Source organism: Nannobrachium achirus (genome assembly GCF_963921795.1).
Source record: "Nannobrachium achirus genome assembly, chromosome: 2".
NCBI lineage: Eukaryota > Metazoa > Chordata > Actinopteri > Myctophiformes > Myctophidae > Nannobrachium > Nannobrachium achirus.
The window spans coordinates 43,398,692-43,418,343 of record NC_137811.1 but is presented as its reverse complement, the minus strand read 5'-3'; the positions used below and the strand labels follow the sequence as shown (position 1 = coordinate 43,418,343).

The following is a 19,652-nucleotide window of genomic DNA, read 5'->3' as shown; positions in this document are numbered from 1 at the left end:
CTGGCATGGTGGCACTGCCAGGAGGGCCGCTCACTTAATCATTAGTGTGGTTGTCTGACAGGGCAACACACTGTAGTCCTGGGGAAACTTTATTTACTAACTAGGGTAACTTTTCCGCTGCCATTGGAAATTGACAGACAGACACACTTCTGTCCGGGATAGGGAATCAATAGGGAATCAATGGGATAGGGAATCAATAGGGAATCAATGGGAGTGGGAATTAATAGGGAATCAATTGGTCGAGCTTCACATGATAGTTAGCTTACTACTGAATATAATCACATCAGCAACCGTCAGCAACCACTTTTCTAGTTTATTCTTCTTCTAGTCTAGATATAAACTTTATACGTGAATGGCTTTTTACCTTGATAGGGAATCAATAGGGAATCAATGGGAATGGGAATCAATAGGGAATCAATGGGATAGGGAATCATTAGGGAATCAATGGGAGTGGGAATCAATAGGGAATCAATTGGTCGAGCTTCACATGACAGTTAGCTTGCTGTAGAATATAGTCACGTCGGGCAACCACACTTGCAATTTCCAATTGCGTCTCTCTAGTTAATAAACTAGACCAGGTCAACCTGGTTGTGCCAGACCCCCTGTCTGTCATCATCATTTATGACATCATGCCTTTTGTAGGCATGTCATCATCATGTCATCATCATATATACCCTTTATATAGAAAACCCGGACCGACATTTGCTTATGTAGGCCTACCCATTTCATGGGTCTGGCAAACACTGATCGGTCAATTCATGTAAAATATATGGACACTGATATTTAAAACCATTATCCCACTTGTTCTTGCTCATGTTGGTTAATAGAATATTCAAGAAGCAGGTCGAGTGCTGTGTTCACCACATGTGGGAATGTTTAGTGCCAGAACAGCTGGTCAATCAATTGAAACCAATAAACCGTCTTATGACTGAATAATCAAGAAGCATGTTTTTTCATATAGATATATGTTCTTACATGAACAAATCGACAGAATAAATTGATCAGTCTGATTAGTCCACTTAACCATGTATTATTTTGACCGTAGGTCACAGTTTACTGTCAGAACCGGAATATCTTGTCCATATACGTGTAGCGCCTGACACTGTGGTTCCCCTGACACATCACTGTGACATCACAGGTGACATCACAGTGATGTCAGATACTCAGAGCAGGGATAACGCCTGACACTGTGGTTCCTCTGACACATCACTGTGACATCACAGGTGACATCACAGTGATGTCAGATACTCAGAGCAGGGATCTACATATATGGTCATAAACAGGTAACATAACATCACAGTGGTTTGGCTGGTTCAGAGAGGGATCTCTATGTATGGGCATAAAAGGGATTGTAAGTTGTGATGTCATGCGAACCACTCTAACAGAATCCCTTTTATGCCCATGTATGGAGATCCATATTGTCATCAATATTAATCCCATATCTAACAGGGGCATAAAAGGGATTCTGTTAGGGATCTCCATATATGGGCATAAAAGAGATTGTATCCCTGAGATGATGCCCTGTTAGGAGAACCACATACAGTATATGGCCAAGACAGATGGCGCGACCTCGCCCTTTGTGCGACGTGTTGTGAGCTTGTTGATCGGTTATTTTCACTATTTCATAATCAAAGGAAAAGTTTCTAAACATTGATTTGGAGTCATATCGCCCAGCCCCAAGTGCCAGTGTTGCACATGGAACAAAGTTGATCTTCAAGCGCGTCACACTGCGAACAAGGACAGATTGGAGGAAGTGGAGCTCCCCTGACCAGTTTGACTGAATGGAAAGTGGTGGAGGAACAAACCCATGTGATCAGAGAGCAAGAACCTGTCAACCCCACCTCAGTGCCAACCGCACACACACAGTGACACACAAACGCCCACACACACACACACACACACACACACACACACACACACACACACACACACACACACACACACACACACACACACACACACACACACACACACACACACACACACACACACACACACACACACACACGCACGCAGATGTGCATGTGGAACGTGGCGTATGAGGTGACGCAGGTCCTGGGCTTCCGCATAGAGATGCCAGAGATGCATAGAGAGGCCAGGGATGATGATGATGATGTCACAGGGGATTCCCCGGTGTGGGGAATCCACGCACAGGGAGGAGGGGGAGGGGGATGCCCCCAGGCAGGCCAGGGTAGTGGAGAGAGGAAGGAAGTGATAGTGTCAGCAGCAATGTTTGTGTGGGCTGGATAATATGACAACACTGCAGCATGGTCGTTGATCTCTTCCCTCTATCTCTCTCTCCGTCTGTCTGTCTCCTCACTTCTGGAGTGTGCAGTCCCTTTCATATGAAGGGTGCATCCAGTATTTATGTGTTTGTGTGTCTGTGTGTGTCAAAGCTCCACCGGCTGTCTGTCTGTCTGTCTGTCTGTCCGTCTGTCTGTCTGTCTGTCTGTCTGTCCGTCACGTCACACTTTTGCCCTACTCTTATCTCCGGCACCGTTTCCCCTATCCATGCCAAACTTTGCACACACACTCATTGGATGGCAACTCACAACCTCCACCCCTCATTTCTCACATGGCCCTCTTCTAGCACCACCTTCAGGCCGATTTTTGCAAAACACATTTTTGGACACAGCTCCTACAGATTCTGGCCTAAACGCACGCAAAGCGGTACACAGTATCTCTAAAGTCATGACATCTACATGGATCTGTCCCATTTCCCATATTCCCTCCTGATTGGCTACGATTGCCTTCTAAAGTTTGTGTATGCGACCTGACGGTCGATTATCTCCCGATTAGGGCGTCTTACTGGTATACCGGTATATACATATGGTACACACTGTATATTTATTTATGTACGTACACTCACATACACACAAACACACACGCCATAGTCAGACCCCTAGGCGTATTGGACCCCTCAATCTCCATGGCGATAGCCCCTGTGACCTAGCAGTATAGTCATTGTTAATGCATGCATAAAATGTACTGGTTCAGACATGCTAATGAGTTGGTGTGAAGGGCAGTGGAGCTTACGGGTGCCTGGGATCACTTCCATGCACTTGATTTACTTGGGGAGGCTTAGCCGTGAGGAGGCTTCACTGGATGGCTCCTCATTGAAGGACTCTGTGCTATGTTTAACCCTCCATTGACCAGGGTTCATGAGGAATAAACAACAACTGGCAGAGCAGGCGGCATACATAGGGTGTGATGAGGGTCCAATTAGACTTGTGCATTTTATTTATTCTTTTGCTATCAGGCGGAAACCTTGTATGACCAAAACCGTTCTTTTTATTGTTATTATTTTTGAGCGTGCTCCTAGAAGGGGCTAAGCTCCAACATCTAGCTTTGTCCGCTTTGTCCGGTACGAAGAATCATCATCAATTTTACGCTCTCAAGAGTTAAAGATCTATAAGGGTCCATTTAGTTACCAACTCTCCATCATTTAGCGGTGGACCACCTGGAACCCCTCTCAAGGACTGTCTTATGTTGACATAGATTACCGGTATTAAAATGTGTGTGTGTGTGTGTGTGTGTGTGTGTGTGTGTGTGTGTGTGTGTGTGTGTGTGTTCAGCGCTGCATGCCGCCTCCCTCTCAGGTCATGTGAGCACGGTGAAGCTGCTGTTGGAGCGAGGAGCCATGGTGGACTCTCTGGACGTCATGAAACACACGCCGCTCTTCCGTGCCTGTGAGATGGGCCACCGAGACGTCATCCTCACCCTCATCAAAGGTGGGGCAAAAAGCCATGTTCTGTCCCATGTTTTCATGGGACAACATGATTGGACCACTGGCTTGTCAGTCTTAATACCGGCCAATCACAGGCTACTGTGTTTGGGTGGAGTCTTACCAAAACATAACATCTGATAACACAACGTGTCGCTGCTTCGACACGCTGTGGGCTTTTAGATCTTATATGATCGGCCAAGATGCCAGGGCCAAATTTATGTCCTAGTCCAGCCCTATGCATTTGACTGTAAAGACTGTTTTACTATAAAGCAGAATGTCCTCTGTGTGTCTCTGTGTTTGACTGTAGGTTCTGCCCGTGTGAACCTGGTGGATGTGGACGGTCACACAGCTCTGCACTGGGCCGCTCTGGGCGGGAACGCCGAGGTGTGCCAGGTACTGATGGAGAACGGGATCAGTCCCAATGTACAGGTATGACCGCACGCGCACGCACACACACACACACACACACACACACACACACACACACACACACACACACACACACACACACACACACACACACACACAGAGACGATTTGCATGTGATGGAGTCAGAAGTGCACTTTAATGAAGATTTAGTTTAGTTTTCTTGTGTCTACCGGTTTCAGGACCAGGCAGGACGGACTCCTCTCCAGTGTGCTGCCTATGGAGGCTACATCACCTGCATGGCTGTCCTGATGGAGAACCATGCTGACCCAAACATACAGGACAAAGAGGTGAATACACAGAGTTGTTATGTTGTGTATCGTGTATTGCAGTGTTTCTCAAACTTTCAAATTGCAAGGTCTCCCCAGACTCCCCTTAACTCTGACAGTGTACAAATGGAACTTCCATTTGTACACTGTCAGAGTTACAGACTTGTATGGGTCAATTTAGACCCCCATAAAGGATCCCATAAGAGTCCCTGGAATCCACTTTGAGAACCACTGGTGTATTTATTGTGTGATGCATATCTTATTACGACCATCAGGTTGCAGTTACTATGAACACCTGCAGCTCATGTCCGTCCGCCAGTGAATATGTGAGTGTCACGCTAGTAGCGCCCCAGCTGCGCCACACGATAGGTAACGAGCCACGCAGCTGTGGGCAATCAGTGTGTGTTGTGTATTAGTCACACACACGCACACACACACACAGGCGACCTGACGGTCGTTCATCGTCCTTACGCTGTGTTACTTGTTTATATATGTACTGATATATCGCTGTTGTGGGGCAGAAACCTCATATCTCTATATTGTAACGTTTTGTGTTTTTATTTTATTTTATTAACGCCCCTACAGACGCCATACTACAGCTTCACACAAAAGCATCAAAAGTACAACCAACAAGCTTGAAAGCCACGTCACTTTGAACTTGTAGATCTGACTGCTACTGTCCGTTGGCTATTTTAGAATTTGAATCCTGAAAAGTAACCGTTTTGGACATTTCCACCCGACAGAGACAAAATGTAGATATATCTACTTTTTATTCTGCGTTGCCTTGACTGCAGTGTTGATTTCGTCGACTAAAATTATGACGAAAAATGTTTGTCGACTGCGTTTTTTTCACTGACGAAAACTAAATAAAAACTAAGCTGTGATGACTAAAACTAAGACTAAATGTATTGACAATTTCGTCAACAAAATAAAAACTAGACTAAAACGTTAGGGAGGGACTAGTGGAGAAGAGAGTCATTTTATGTTTGGTTGCTCTCAGGTGTAGCGTGCTGAAAATAGCTGATCTACTTGTAGATCAGCTATTTTCAGTACACAACCAAGTGTAAAATCAGTCATTACTATGCCATCAAGGCCTGCCAAAATACATTTCAGTTGACTAAATCACCTGTAGATTTAGTCGCCTAAAATCTTATGATATTTAGTTGACAAAAATTAGACTAAAACTAAAACTTTTCAGGTGACTAAATTATGACTAAAACTAAATGACATTTTATTCAAAAGACTATGACTAAAACTAAAACTTTTCAGGTGACTAAATTATGACTAAAACTAAATGACATTTTATTCAAAAGACTATGACTAAAACTAAAACCTTTTAGGTGACTAAATTATGACTAAAACTAAATTACATTTTATTCAAAAGACTATGACTAAAACTAAAACTTTTCAGGTGACTAAATTATGACTAAAACTAAATTACATTTTATTCAAAAGACTATGACTAAAACTAAATCAAAATTTGCTGTTAAAAACAACACTGCTTGACTGTGATGTCTCCATCATGCTGTATCTACTGTACGTCCCCCCCCTCCCTGCCCTGTCATCTGTTTTTAACTGCTGTCTTTGGTGCCTGAATTTCCCCAGCGGGCACCAATAAAGGTCTTATCTTACTGTATTATTATCCTCCATACCTGCACACATCCAGCTTCTACACAAGACATCTACTGTACTATGACATGACAGTTGAACAGAACGACTGTACGACTGTACAGTGTGTGTGTGTGTGTGTGTGTGTGTGTGTGTGTGTGTGTGTGTGTGTGTGTGTGTGTGTGTGTGTGTGTGTGTGTGTGTGTGTGTGTGTGTGTGTGTGTGTGTGTGTAAATGTGTGTCATTGGGGTTTCTTTGTCTACACAACAAACTTAATTCAGTCTAAAAATGGGCCAATACTGGTCAATATGTACACAGTTAAATGAACCCTCAGGATGTTGCCGTGTGTGTGTGTGTGTGTGTGTGTGTGTGTGTGTGTGTGTGTGTGTGTGTGTGTGTGTGTGTGTGTGTGTGTGTGTGTGTGTGTGTGTGTGTGTGTGTGTGTTCAATTCAAAGGAGCATTATTAGCATGAGAACATACGTTTATATTGCCAAAGCAAGTGTCAAAATATAATAAAAACTGTTGAAAATGGGGAACGTATATATAGTTGGAGGCGTTACAGTATTGTGTAAACAGAGCTATGTCACATTGTGTCCTTAAATACATGTTATATACAGTATACAGGGTCATTTCAAGCTTTTTGAAACAAATGGCAGCAATATTTTGCAGTCGCTTTGGAGCAAATAGCATTTATTTGTTGTCATTGTTCAGGGGAGGACTGCTCTCCATTGGTCATGTAACAATGGCTACCTGGATGCTGTGAAACTCCTGCTGAGCTACTCTGCCTTTCCCAATCAAATGGAGCACAATGGCGAGAGGTGAGAGAGAAAAGAAAGGACAGGCCTTAATGTCCTTACACAACGGAAGCGTTTATTTGGTGCGATTTAATTCGCAATGAATTCAAACTACTGACATTCTGTATAATGAGTACATTTAGAATTCGGGACTTTAACTTGTAACAGAGTATTTCCAGATTGCAGTATTGATCAGGGTTCCCACGGTCATGAAATTCCTGGAAATATTTTGAAATTAGAAAAATATTTTTCTAGTACTGGAAAAGTTTTGGAATTTATCAAGGGTCCTGGAAGGTCCTGGAAAAAATAGCTATGCATTGTCTTTGGTTATTGATTTTGTTAATAGCTCTGAAATGACAAATTAAACATGGGCCAAATTGTCAAATATTAGAGGCAGAAATTGTGAAAATAGCAGATCTACATGCTCACAACGCCTCACAGCATGTAGATCTGCTATTTTCAGAATAGAAACGTGTTATACAAAATTCCTCAAATCTTAGTGCTCGTCAGGGTGCCGGGTCCCCAGTTAAAACATTATTATTTCGGGGGTCACGGCCTGAAAAGGTTGAGAACCACTGGCATACACTACCTGACTTTGGGCATTGCGCATAGGAGTAAGCGACTTGTTATTGAGCTGAATTATTGTTATATAGTCCTGGAAATTGGGTTAAATATTCTGGAAAAGTTTTGGAAAAGCTTTGGAAATTAATTGGTAAAAATGTGTGGGAACCCTGATTGATACTCTTTCCACCACTGATTGTGTGTGAAGGTACACGCCGCTGGACTACGCCCTGCTGGGCGAGCACAGTGAGGTGACCCAGTTCATGCTGGAGCACGGAGCTCTGTCCATCGCGGCCATCCAGGACATCGCGGCCGCCTCCATCCAGGCGGTCTACAAGGGCTACACCGTCCGCAAGGCCTTCAGGGAGAGGAAGCAGCTCCTCATGAGGCACGAGCAGCTCCGCAAGGACGCAGCCAAGTGAGGAGCCGCACTCACGCACGCAACACCCGCCGCTCACAAACACTTAACACACTCACCGCCAGATAGTAATTAATGAATTCAGTAGGACCCCTAGAATTATATGTATTTGACCTGCCGACCCCCATCTCAAAATATTATGTATCGGGACCCCCCAGAAAAGTAACAAATGTTCGCTTTTAAAAAAGATATATTCAAAGATTTGCAAAAATGTCTGTGGGTGAGTAGATGTTGTGGTCTGTATAGTATGTTGTATTATTCTTATTGTATTGTTTTGTTTGCATTCATGTAATGTCCTGTAAAAAAGAAAAGGAAAAAAGAAAAAAAAAGAAAGAATTGGCATCATTGTTTTGGCAACTTTTCAAAAATAGCAGATCGCAGCGTGTCAGGGCAAATTATTGTGATGCAAATTTTTGTGATAATATTGAGGGTCCCTGGACCCCCAGTGGGAACCACTGGCTTAGCTATTAGGGGAGAAAGGAGGGGTTCAGAGCAGGGGGCAGGTCATTTGTCACTGAGGTTGTCGAGTGACCACAGATATTCATATTACTAATGCACACTCACCACCACCCCGTGTAAGTATTGGTATTGTGTTCATCTCTCATTGTCTTCCCCTCCTCGCCCATATAGGAACAGTCACACTCCCTCCGTATCCATCTTTCTCCCTGTCGTCTCTGCACACACATACGTCTTCCCCCTGTCTCCCCTCCTGTGGACTCCTCTCCCTTTTGTGTCATTTGCACACAGTCACACACACCTCTGTTCCTTCTTCCTCAGCGTCATGGATAGGGTGGGTTTTATCTTAACCCACCCTAACCCACCCATTTATTTTATACTTTAACTATTGAAAAATAGCAGATATACAAGCTCACAGCGCGGCACCGAGTGCCGCGCTGCGAGCTTGTAGATCTGCCATTTTTCGAAGAATCGTGAAAATTAGAATTTTGACCCGATTCTATAATTATCTTTTGAATATTCTACGATTTTTTGAAATACCTATGTTTCTATGTCAGCAATCTGGCTAGCCATCGTCAAAGAAAAGGTCCTTTTCACTTAAAGGAGTGGCGACACCGGCCGAAAATAAACATTATGATACAGTAGGTCACGTGGTGTTTCTTCAAACAGTCTGAAAAGGAGGCGGGGCCGTATCAGTTAGTAGTGAATGTATACTTCGTCCGTCGTGCGGTGCCGCGCAATGTATACTTCGTCCGTTGTGCGGTGCCGCGCACAACCTTGTTGTTAGCGTGTAGCGTGGCTAGCGCTGCACCGCACGCGAGTTTAGAAACTCTAGGCTTGCTAAGGGAAACCACGCCCCACACTCATTTTTGAAGCTTGTGATTGGCTGAACCGGAGGTTGGGAGCGCTCCGTTGTAGTCACTTGGACCGCGCAAGGTGCACCAAAACCCAATTATCATTGCGTTTATCGTGCGCTTGCCCAGGCCTTACGGCCTGGGCATAAATAGAACGATTGCATTCACCACGGCTTCGTAACTCGCGCGGCCGGCCCTGGCCCGCTCTTCGCGGGCACTCGCGCCGCTTGCAATGTCGTGGACAATAACTGAAAACGAGCGCTCCTTCCCTTAGCAAGCCTAGAGTTTCTAAACTCGCGCACCGCACGGCTATTTGCGAGAGCTATTGTGTGTGTACACACACACACACACACACACACACACACATGCGCGAAAGCACACACACACACAGGCTACACACACACAGAGTGTATGAGCCGCGGACCTCCTCTGCGGAGGAGGAGGAGGAGGAGGAGATCGCTGGTCCCTCGTTCTACGGTTGCTCCGGTGTCCCGGGTGCTCCAGTCAGGTTAGGGCAAGAGACAGCAGGGTATGGCCGACAAAACCGTCGCATAGACGGGGAGAAGCGTGTTGACCCTCGTACACCTTTTTTGACACCTTTTTTGAAGAAGACATGTACTTTTTTTTCGGTCTAACCATTGATTTTATAGCGAATGCTATATCATTTTTACCCCTAGAACTGATAGTTTTAAAGTTGGTTTAGAAAGTCGGAAAGACACCTCGGACAGCTTTTTTTGGGGCAGTTTCAAAAGATAATGATATGGATAATCGACTCCGCCCCTCCCCCCATATTAGCCCAATCAAATTAATTTATTTCGGTTACTGTACAGAAAGTACTACTTTCAGTACAGTAACTACAATAAATTAATTTGATTGGGTCATTTAACATGGGGGTACATGACATCATTAAAAAAATTGGCTAATTTGATAGCCATAATTAGCTGTTTTGGCCGTGTCATGCCCCCTTTAACTGGAGCTCAGTTAGTCTGTCCTTGAGAGACTACCATGTCAGTGGTTCTCAAACCTTTTCATGTGAAGGACCCCCAAAATGATATTTATTTGGCCACGGACCCCCATCTCAAAATATTTAGTTCCAGGGACCACCCAGAAGCAAAATTTGAGTTACAAAAGTTTGCTTTGAAAATACACATATTCAAAGATTTGCACACATTTTCACGACTTCTTTCAAAAATAGCAGATCTACAAGCTCGCAGCGCGGCACTCGGTGCCGCGCTGTGAGCTTGTATATCTGCTATTTTTCACTGGTTAAAGCATTCAATAATTCTAGGCCTTGAATGGGTTAAGAGTTTGTACGACTGTAGTTTTTGCTCTTTGCTAGGAAACAAGCCTAGATTGGCCGACCCCTGGACACAGCCCTCTGTAAGACATGTAAGCCTATGAGTTGGCTCTTATTTTGATGCAATCTGTCTTCTGTGCTGATGACAGGACTGTGTGGTATCCGCACATCAATGGGTGTGTGTTCTGTGCACGGTAGGATTGTTGCACACGTTTCCAATACAATAGAGAGAGGTCCAGGGATGATGTCTTTTTGTAGGCGGAAGGAGGCAGTTAGCATCTTCTTGGTTTCCATGACAAAAAACCCAGGGGATTTTTGCATGTTGAAAATAAGATGTGGTGAATAAAAGTTTAATGATACTTAAACATGCTTTGCTCAGCAAACTAATCGTTACAAATGAACACCAGTTGCATTATTTCTTAAGCTTAAATGGAAACACAATCATCATGAATGCCTATTATATACACCAAGTGTGCTTTTGGCTGTTGGAGAGCTAATCATTGTGGGTGACGCTAACTCTGAATGTAGATAAAAGAGGTTTTTATGTGTAGGCATTAGAAGTGTCATCGCTAGTCAAAAAAGAAAGATCCTGTCAAATTGTAAGGTTGATGGTGTCTGCAAGACAAACAGTTTCTGACATGTGCATTTCAGGGCCGGAAAATCCGCATGATCTTCTAAATCCACTTTCCTGCAGACTGACGCTGTCTTCTAACAAAGCAGCCCTTATGGACAAAACTAACAGACACTTTAGCATTTCATTCAAACATCACTTAGAGCGGAGCACTTAAACCACATACAGTATGCTTTCAAAACATGTGTAAGCAGGCATGAAGTATGTGTACTGTAGAGACATATTCATGCATGTGGGGTGAAGGTTGGGGTCATTATTAACATGTATCTTTGATCACGGCTCAGCCAATCATAATCAAGCACAGGAACTGTCTGTTATATGAAGTTAACGCAGGATTTTACTGTGTACTTGTGTAGTGCTCTTTTTAATACATGAGAGAAAAGACAATGTCCGCAACACAAAAAGATTTGTATTGCCTGTAATGTATGCTCCATCTATTCACCAGACCCCTGGTTGTTATGGGGACGACAGTTGGATGAACGCTCCTACATGTTTAGGTCGAACTTCTTTTCCGGGACACCTAGTTAATGTCTTGTTTTGTTCGATTCAGGAAACGTGAAGAGGAACAGCGGAGGCGGGAAGCGAAGCAGCAAAGCTCGCTGGCCAGCGCTGCCCGAGCAGAGCCACAGAGGCTCTCCTTGACTCATGATTTGAAGGACTTAACGTTGAACGAGACGCTGTTGGAGACGAGGAAGTCTTCTAGAACGGACCGCACCAAGAGCAAAGAGGAGGGACAGAAACACAGAGGTACAGCGCATTGTAATGGCATTCCCATCAATATACTACTGCAGTGTTTCTCAAACTTTCACATGTCATGATCTCCCCTTAACTCTTGACAGTGTACAAATGGAACCAAATTAACCTGTTGGGCTTCATTTGTTTCCATTTGTACACTGTCAGAGTTGTATGGGTCAATTTAGACCTCCCTAAATTAACCCACAGAGTCCCTGGAATCCACTTTGAGAACGCTCGGGTTGCCCCCCCCAACCACAGAGTTTTTGGGTTTGAAACCACCATGGTACATCCATTCAGCTTTGTCGAACGTCTATGCGAACACAATTGTGTTCGCGTGTTGGGGTGAGGGAAGCCGGGGCAGTCATGCGGGCCGGGGCAGCACCTGTCAGCAGGGAGTGTTGGGTAGGAGGAGTAGGACGAAGGACCTACGTCCTCCTGGTGGGGGCTCCTCACTGGCAGGTGAGTCAGTAGGATGACACACTGACAATAATTCCTTTGTACTGTCGGTCATTTTTTTGAGGAGAATTAACTTGACGGCTTCAGAAATCAGTTTGAGGGGGTACTGCAACCAATAAAGAACCAGTGCATCAGTGAATTGAATCATTGAATCAAGTCAATGATCAGACCTGAAAGTAAAGGTAGCTGACAGTTTCAAAAAGTGTTTGGAAGTAAAAACATGACACGTGCATATCTCCTTGCATGGGCCATTCTGTCCCTGACATCAGCTGTGGTGATGTCGGATTACATTAGACTTTGACAGGGGGTGAGAAAATGGGTTACAAAATGGGTTGAAAAATGTATATCAGGTCGCACTTGTTGGTGGTGATGTCACCAAAAACGCTGCTCCTCATTGGCTAAAGGCCCTGCCTTTGTACTGTTGATATTTTTTTTGAGGAGAATAACCTTGGGCTATAAAGTGTTGGTATAACATACTGATATAACATACTGGTCTCAAGCCCACGTGTTGTTGTTTATATCAGGTCACACTTGTTGTTAGTGATGTCACCAAGAATGCTGCTCCTCATTGGCTAAGGGCCCTGCCTTTGTACTCATTTTTTTAGGGGAATTAACTTGACCTATAAAGTTTTGGTATAACATACTGGTCTCGCCTTTCAGCGAGCCCACAATTAAAAAAATATAATAATAACAAAGTGCTGTGCTATTATTCCAGGCCACAGAAGCAGACCCTCCAGGAGAAGCAAGGAGGCGGAGCCTCCTGACCCTCCAGACACTCTGTCCCCTCCGCAGCAGCTCATGACCTCTCACCCCGCGCCCTCCGCCCCGCACGCTTGCAGGTTAAAGGACCGCCTGTCGCCCGCCGGTTGCAGCCGGCCGGCCAGCCCCAAGCACAGAGCCCCCGTGGTCACCGTCACCCCGCCCAAGGCCAGGGCCCAGCCTTCGTCCAGAGCACGCTCTCCCTCCCCGAGCTGCCCCTCCGCCGCTAGAGCCGACACCATCATCACTAAGGAACGCATCCTTCCATCCAACAAGAGGACTAGTCATCATTCCAGCGCGCAGACCGCCACCGGCAAGACTGACGTACACAACTCTCCGCAAAGGCACAGGAACAAGGAGCGCAATTCAGAGGGCGCCGCCGCCACAGGCCAGACGCGCGCGCCCTCCTCATTGAGATGCCGTTCCGCCGCCGCCGGCCGCAAGACGCCCTGCAGCCAGACGCAGAGCTCCTCCGTTGCCCCACACTCCTCCGTTGCCCCACACATAGCAGCAGCCAACGCACACACGCAGAGGGAACATGACAAGGAGCAGCGGAGAAGGAAGAACGAGGCTGCGCGCACTATCCAACAAGCTTGGAGGAGGTGTGTGTCTCACTGTGTATGTGTGTGTGTTTACTTTATAGTATCTGCTAGGGGGATCCAATAGCCAGGTTCTCTAGGTTGGTTGTGCCATGTGGTGCCCACATGTGCCCCCCCCCCCCTTTTATTTATGAATCCCCCTACCTTCCTCCCACCTCCAACCCAGGTCTGGTTGCCATCAACACTTAAGCGGAGGGCCAATGGGGGAGAGAGCGTGGGAGACGGGGGTGAGAGAAGGAGGCAGGGGGGGCAAACAGGGGGTATAATCTCAAGCTTTCATGCCATTTTAACAAGAGGCTAAAAGTTCAGGCGTGCCGTCCTAATGGCTACCACCAGCGCCTCTTTATCTCCGCTCACCCTCGCACACGCACTCCGTCTCTCTCAGTGCCTGCCAGCCCACACCAGGAGGCCCTCTGGTTCCATTCAGCTTCACAATTACACTCTCTGTGCGCTCACTATTAACCTCCAACAAACTGGTTCTACTTTTCTGTTTAGCGAGTGTTTGTCATCGATGTTGGCAGTTTTTTGGACCTTTGAACAATCCCCCTAGTTTTTTATCGTTTTGTGTGTGTGTGTGTGTGTGTGTGCGTGTGTGCGTGCGTGCATGCGCATGTGTTTCCATAGGTTCCGTGTTAGAAGCAGGCTGAAGGAAGCCAAGACCTCTGCAGGAGTGCAGTCAACTGATCCAAACCACTCTCCAAACAGGAAGAAGAGTGATGTTCGACCTCCGCCCACAAAATCAACCGCCAGCAAGAGCTCGGTCCTACAAAGCATCTACGGTAAGATTATTTTACTAGTGGAAAAAAAAAAGATCACAAATGTTAAGACTTCCACCTTAATGGTAAAACTTTGCTCTCAAACTGTAAACTCCCGCTGAGAGGAAGGAATAGTATGATTAGCTGAAGACCAAGATCAGTACTTAAAACAGTATCAGTGATTAATTGTGCAAGTAGGAAAGTAAGTCTCTCTATAGGGGGACAGTATCAGCCTGGGCTGTGTGTATTAACCTGTACAATTGTAACTTAATTCCGCCGGGCGCAGAACAAGCATGTGATTTTGGAACGTCAGGCATGCGAGAGTACGAAGCGCAGTAACGTCTTTCTACATAAGAATTAGCCTCAGATAACACAGAGACACTTAAGCATTTCAAACATCGTCTAGAGCTGAGCACTTAAACCATGTACCCTTTCAAAACATGTGTAAGCATGGCATGAAGTATGTGTACTGTAGAGACGTATTCATGCATGCGGCGTGAAGGTTGGGGTCATTATTAACATGTATCTTTTGCATTGGCTCAGCCAATCATATTCAAGCACGGGAACTGTCTGTTATATGAAGTTAACACTTTTACTGTGTACTGTTCTTTTTGAGTGGTGCTCCTGGCAGGAGCTAAGCTCCAACATCTGGCTTTGTCCTGTTCCCAAACAATGTCACAGTCCTAAAGTAAACTGAAGCATGGCCTAGATGCAGCCTACATCTTGGCACAAACGGCTCAAAGTTTATTATACGTAAAAGGAAAATGTCCAGGCCCTAAAGTTAACTGAAGCGTGGCTACTAGGTGTCATTTTTTAATACATGAGAGAAAATAGAATGCCGCAACACACACAGATTTGTAGCCTGTATGCTCCATCTATTCACCAGATAATACAATGCATACAATACAATACAATACAGTCTTATTCCATAATACAAGCATTCCAGGCTCTCTGGACCTTCAGATCCTGTTCTGCAAAGGAAGGCCAGGCACAGAGATATTGCCTACCTCAAGCTCCATCCTGCTGGCAGTAGCAACAATGGTTTTATCCTTTGTGTTAAATGCCAGTTTTCTTGGCAGTTGAGCTTGGGGCCAATATTCCTGAATTCAATTGTCTAATGCCAGTAGTAGTTCCCTTCTCTGCTGTGTCTGAGACTAGTGCAATGTCATCTGCTAGAGTTGAGATGGCAGTCAAGGAGGACGGTCGCATATTTCTTAGCATACTCCAAAGGAGAAAACACCAATGTCGTTTGAGAAACATCCTTTTAATCGGCAACTACTTTGTGCTGTTCGACACTGCAATTCTTCAAGGATTAATTTCCAGTGAATCCCGCGAAGTGCGGTTACAGAGGATTTCCAAAACAAACAAAGCTATACCAAGGGGCTTTTCATCGATGCATAGTTGAGGTTGGTGATCGTGATGGGATATACTCTGGCTTGGGACCAGTGTAAATCCAAGTGTATCCTTCCTGCCACTGATTAAGCCTACTGTAACTACATTTAAAGACATCAACAGCCACAAAATACACATATTCATATTCATATACATAATACTTATATTATATTGATTTGGCCTAACTATACTACATGAATCCACAATGTATCAAACCTACAATGTTTTGTACGTTTCATCTTTGCAAATTAAATAGTGGGCCTAACTTTGTGCAGATCAATATCTTTCGGTTATTTTAAGCAGCTCCTGTCTGGCTCATAGTCAAGACTGAAAGCAGCCTGCGCACTGCAAAATAATGACAAATATTTTAGGGAGCGAATTGGGAATCGGTACAACTTCACTTTCTCTCGTCTACGACTCTACGATATAGAGTCATTTTACTCTCTTAAGAGTTAAAGATGTACAGTAAGGGTCCATTTGGTTACCAACTCTCCATCATTTAGCTGGGGACCACCTGGAACTCCCTCAAGGACCACTGGTTGAGAACCTGTCCCACCCCTCAGTGGGACAGTATCAGCCTGGCTGTGGCTAATAACCTGTGCTTGGGTTTCGCCCAACAGACAGCGCTGACCTTCATCACACATCACCAGGTGATGACGGGGGAATGGGCAGAAACCTAGCCGCGTCAAAACACACACCCACCCTCGCACACTCACAGGGTGTTATCCAACAGACAGATCCCCCACCCATCACCACCAACCCCAGCCCTGTGACGTGGTAGCCCCTAGACCCAACCCTCCCCACTCCCAACCTCCTGATGTTGTGATTTTGCACTCTCTCTCTCTCTCTCTCTCTCTCTATGTCAAACAATTTCTCTCTCCCCTCCCTCTCTCCCTCTCTGACAATCCCAACACTGTGAAAAGTTCAGAGCTGTCAAAGGGAATGTCAGACTACGACGTAGAGCTGTCTGCTCAACACACACACACACACACACACACACACACACACACACACACACATGCATGCATGCAAGACACACACGCGCGCAAGACACACACACGCACGCGCGCGCGTGAGACCCGTTCACGTTCTTGTTCTTTTTCTTTTTTTTCTCTTTGGGTGGAGAAACAGACATTCGACACGGTTTCAAACTGATTCACAAGTCTGTTAATCACTTTCAGTTCATGCAATTCACCATTGCATTACATATTTTAGATTTATCTTACTTATACACACACCTTTACTATTCTGAACATAACTAATTGGAGGGAATAAGAGAACTGATGTATATCATGTTCTTAACACATAGGGTGCCCAGGATTATTCAACATTTAATCGTCAGGTGCCCGTGGCAACCCGCCATTTTGACTTCTTTTTTTTTTTTTTTTTTTTACTTCTACCGTTTTCTAACAATCGCGGCATCAGTGCTTCTGTAATGAAATCCTGAGGCTGTATCTGTGAACCTATGCAGACTATGCTCAAGTATACATTCCCATTAGACACATTGGTATTTTATAACTAAAAGATTGCTTGTCGAGTGTTTGACATACAACTTTTCTGCAATGAAACCAGGATCCTTTCAGGTGACTCCTCCAAGTCCCTACATATTTGGGGACTGCCCATAAGTCCTACATACCATCCGTCCTAATTTGGGTTAGGTTTTAGGGTTAGGTTTAGGCATAGTTTTGCTGAGGTTAGGGTTAGGTTTAGGCATAGTACTGTATTTTCACCAGGTTAACATTCACCCGATTCGGACTAATTGGATGTAGGAAGGAACAATGAAATGTCAGACCAATGCCTGGCACCACATATTTTCCCTCTAGCGGAAATTGTTAATGATGCATTTTTGGGGTTATTGCTGTAACAAGGGTCTCCCCATCTCTACCCATTTTAACTACAGCAAGTCACTCTATTCCAGAATCAGTTAGAAATCGCTTTCCTGTCTTAGCAAAATGTGCAAAATCCTACTAGATCAAGCAAAATGCATCACGTCCAGATCAAAAGATCATGGGTGTATTTTTTCACTGGAATTATCTCCCAGTGGGGGTCATACTAGCAAACTAAAACTCAGGAAGAATAGTTTTTAACCCTTGAATCTGTATTTTGCAATGTTTTATCTTTTCAATTGTGTGTTGCTTGTCGTTTGCATGCAATTCCTCTTGTGCATAAGCACTTAGTCATTTGTTTTAAGAATAGCACTATATAAATAATGTTTATTTGTATTATTATTACTACCACTACGTAGCCATGGGGACCAACATAAGCTTCCGTGTCCATTCTGATTCCTTTTCATTCTCTGTGTTGTAGGCAACTCAATGGTCAGACGAGGGCATGCTCTTCGGGGTTCCCACTCTCAGCTGCTTCTAGACCTGTCAATACGCACCCAAAGCCAATGTGAGTATGCATTGGTTTATCCAACCGCACGCACGCACGTGTACCTGACCAATGGTGGAAAAAGTACTCACATTCTGTACTGTAAAAGTATCAATACTGCAATATAGAAATACTGTTACATGTATTTTTCTGGAATAAAACTTACTTTACACCACTGAGAGGTAATTGGTTGTTGTTTGTGTTCCAGTGAGCGGTATAGACTGTGTGCACCTGTCTGAAACGTTGAGTCAAGCCAAGCAGTATTCCTACCACCTCAGACCACACAGTGCTGGACAAGGGACAAGAGGCCGGGCCAAGCATTAAGGCTGGACGCGCGCACACACACACACACACACACACACACACACACACACACACACACACACACACACACACACACACACACACACACACACACACACACACACACACACACACACACACACACACACACACACACACACACACACACACACACACACACACACACACACACACACACACACACACACACACACACACCTCTCTTGGCTGCCAGGCAGCCTTACTGTACATGTACTCTTTTAAAAAAAATCTATTACTAGACACATTGTTCCCTCGGAATGCCATGTTTTCTAAAATTAAGCCATATGACGTCACAATCATGACCTCACACAGGGTGGGTTCAAGTTTACAGTAATACTGTGTGATAAAGATAACCTTTCATCCATTGTACGAGAGACGCGCGCAAACGCCATCTCCCTCATTCTTTCACTCTCACTTACACACATACACACACACACTCTCTCTCTGAGATAACCTTTCCCTCTGCTGTGGAGAATGAAATGGTCTATCAACAGCCAGTCATACAGCTAGCCCACCTGCAGCTAGTCCCCCGCCCCACACACCCACTCTGCCCACCAGTCCAGTTTTCAGTGCTGTCGCAGTACAATCATGTGTTCATTTAATTTGGGGAGGTGTAAAAATTAACCTGTTGGGGTTAAATTAACACTCAAGATGTGTCTGTGTTCTTTCCCTACACACTGAATTGCTAAACTATGTTTTAGTTATATATATATATATATATATATATATAATATATATATATTTGTACAAACATATTCATCTTCTCCTATTGTTGCTAATATTGTGTAATTATATACCTCTATGTTGATAATGTGTTTTCTTATTGTATGCTAAAACAAATAAACAATTTACATTTAAACTAACGTCTTGAATCTGCTTTATTTTTGTATCAAAAGAAAAGTCAACAAATAAGACAGAAATACGTTGAAAGCTTAGATTTACAAAGTCAGAAAAATTACTGAAGCAGAAAAGCATCAAAACAGTTACGTATGTGTGTAGGTAGAGGGGGTGTCAGGCTCTTACAGTAAAGCAAAACATTTATCGTTCATTGCTCTGCATCTCTGTCTATACGTTTCCGTCATCGTATGACAGTCCATGGGTTTGGAGTGGAAGGAAGATGTTGAGTTGAAGAAGGCGGCAGTGGGTACGGGGACTGTGGTCCAGGGACTCTGTGGACTCTGTGGGTTCCTTTAGCA

General features: G+C 44.6%; 2 protein-coding genes across 7 annotated transcripts in view; both read left to right on the top strand.

Moving 5' to 3' along the window:
* The window catches only part of invs (inversin), a 49,235-nt gene extending 29,990 nt beyond the window's left edge, over window positions 1–19,245 (top strand). For 4 of the 6 annotated variants that reach the window (XM_080751105.1, XM_080751103.1, XM_080751104.1 and 1 more), the window contains 10 exons: window positions 3,576–3,731; window positions 4,035–4,156; window positions 4,312–4,443; window positions 6,743–6,849; window positions 7,595–7,804; window positions 11,593–11,789; window positions 12,949–13,594; window positions 14,216–14,370; window positions 18,046–18,132; window positions 18,320–19,245. In XM_080751105.1, the coding sequence (XP_080607231.1) occupies window positions 3,576–3,731; window positions 4,035–4,156; window positions 4,312–4,443; window positions 6,743–6,849; window positions 7,595–7,804; window positions 11,593–11,789; window positions 12,949–13,594; window positions 14,216–14,370; window positions 18,046–18,132; window positions 18,320–18,435 (1,928 nt within the window). In that variant the 3' untranslated portion in view covers window positions 18,436–19,245. The remainder of the gene's footprint in view (window positions 1–3,575; window positions 3,732–4,034; window positions 4,157–4,311; window positions 4,444–6,742; window positions 6,850–7,594; window positions 7,805–11,592; window positions 11,790–12,948; window positions 13,595–14,215; window positions 14,371–18,045; window positions 18,133–18,319) is intronic. The other 2 variants (XM_080751107.1, XM_080751106.1) reach the window with 1 other exon arrangement.
* Window positions 1–19,652, top strand: part of LOC308298554 (sialic acid-binding Ig-like lectin 15) — a gene marked incomplete at both ends in the record, with an annotated part of 432,712 nt that overhangs the window by 108,306 nt on the left and 304,754 nt on the right. The window lies entirely within an intron of this gene.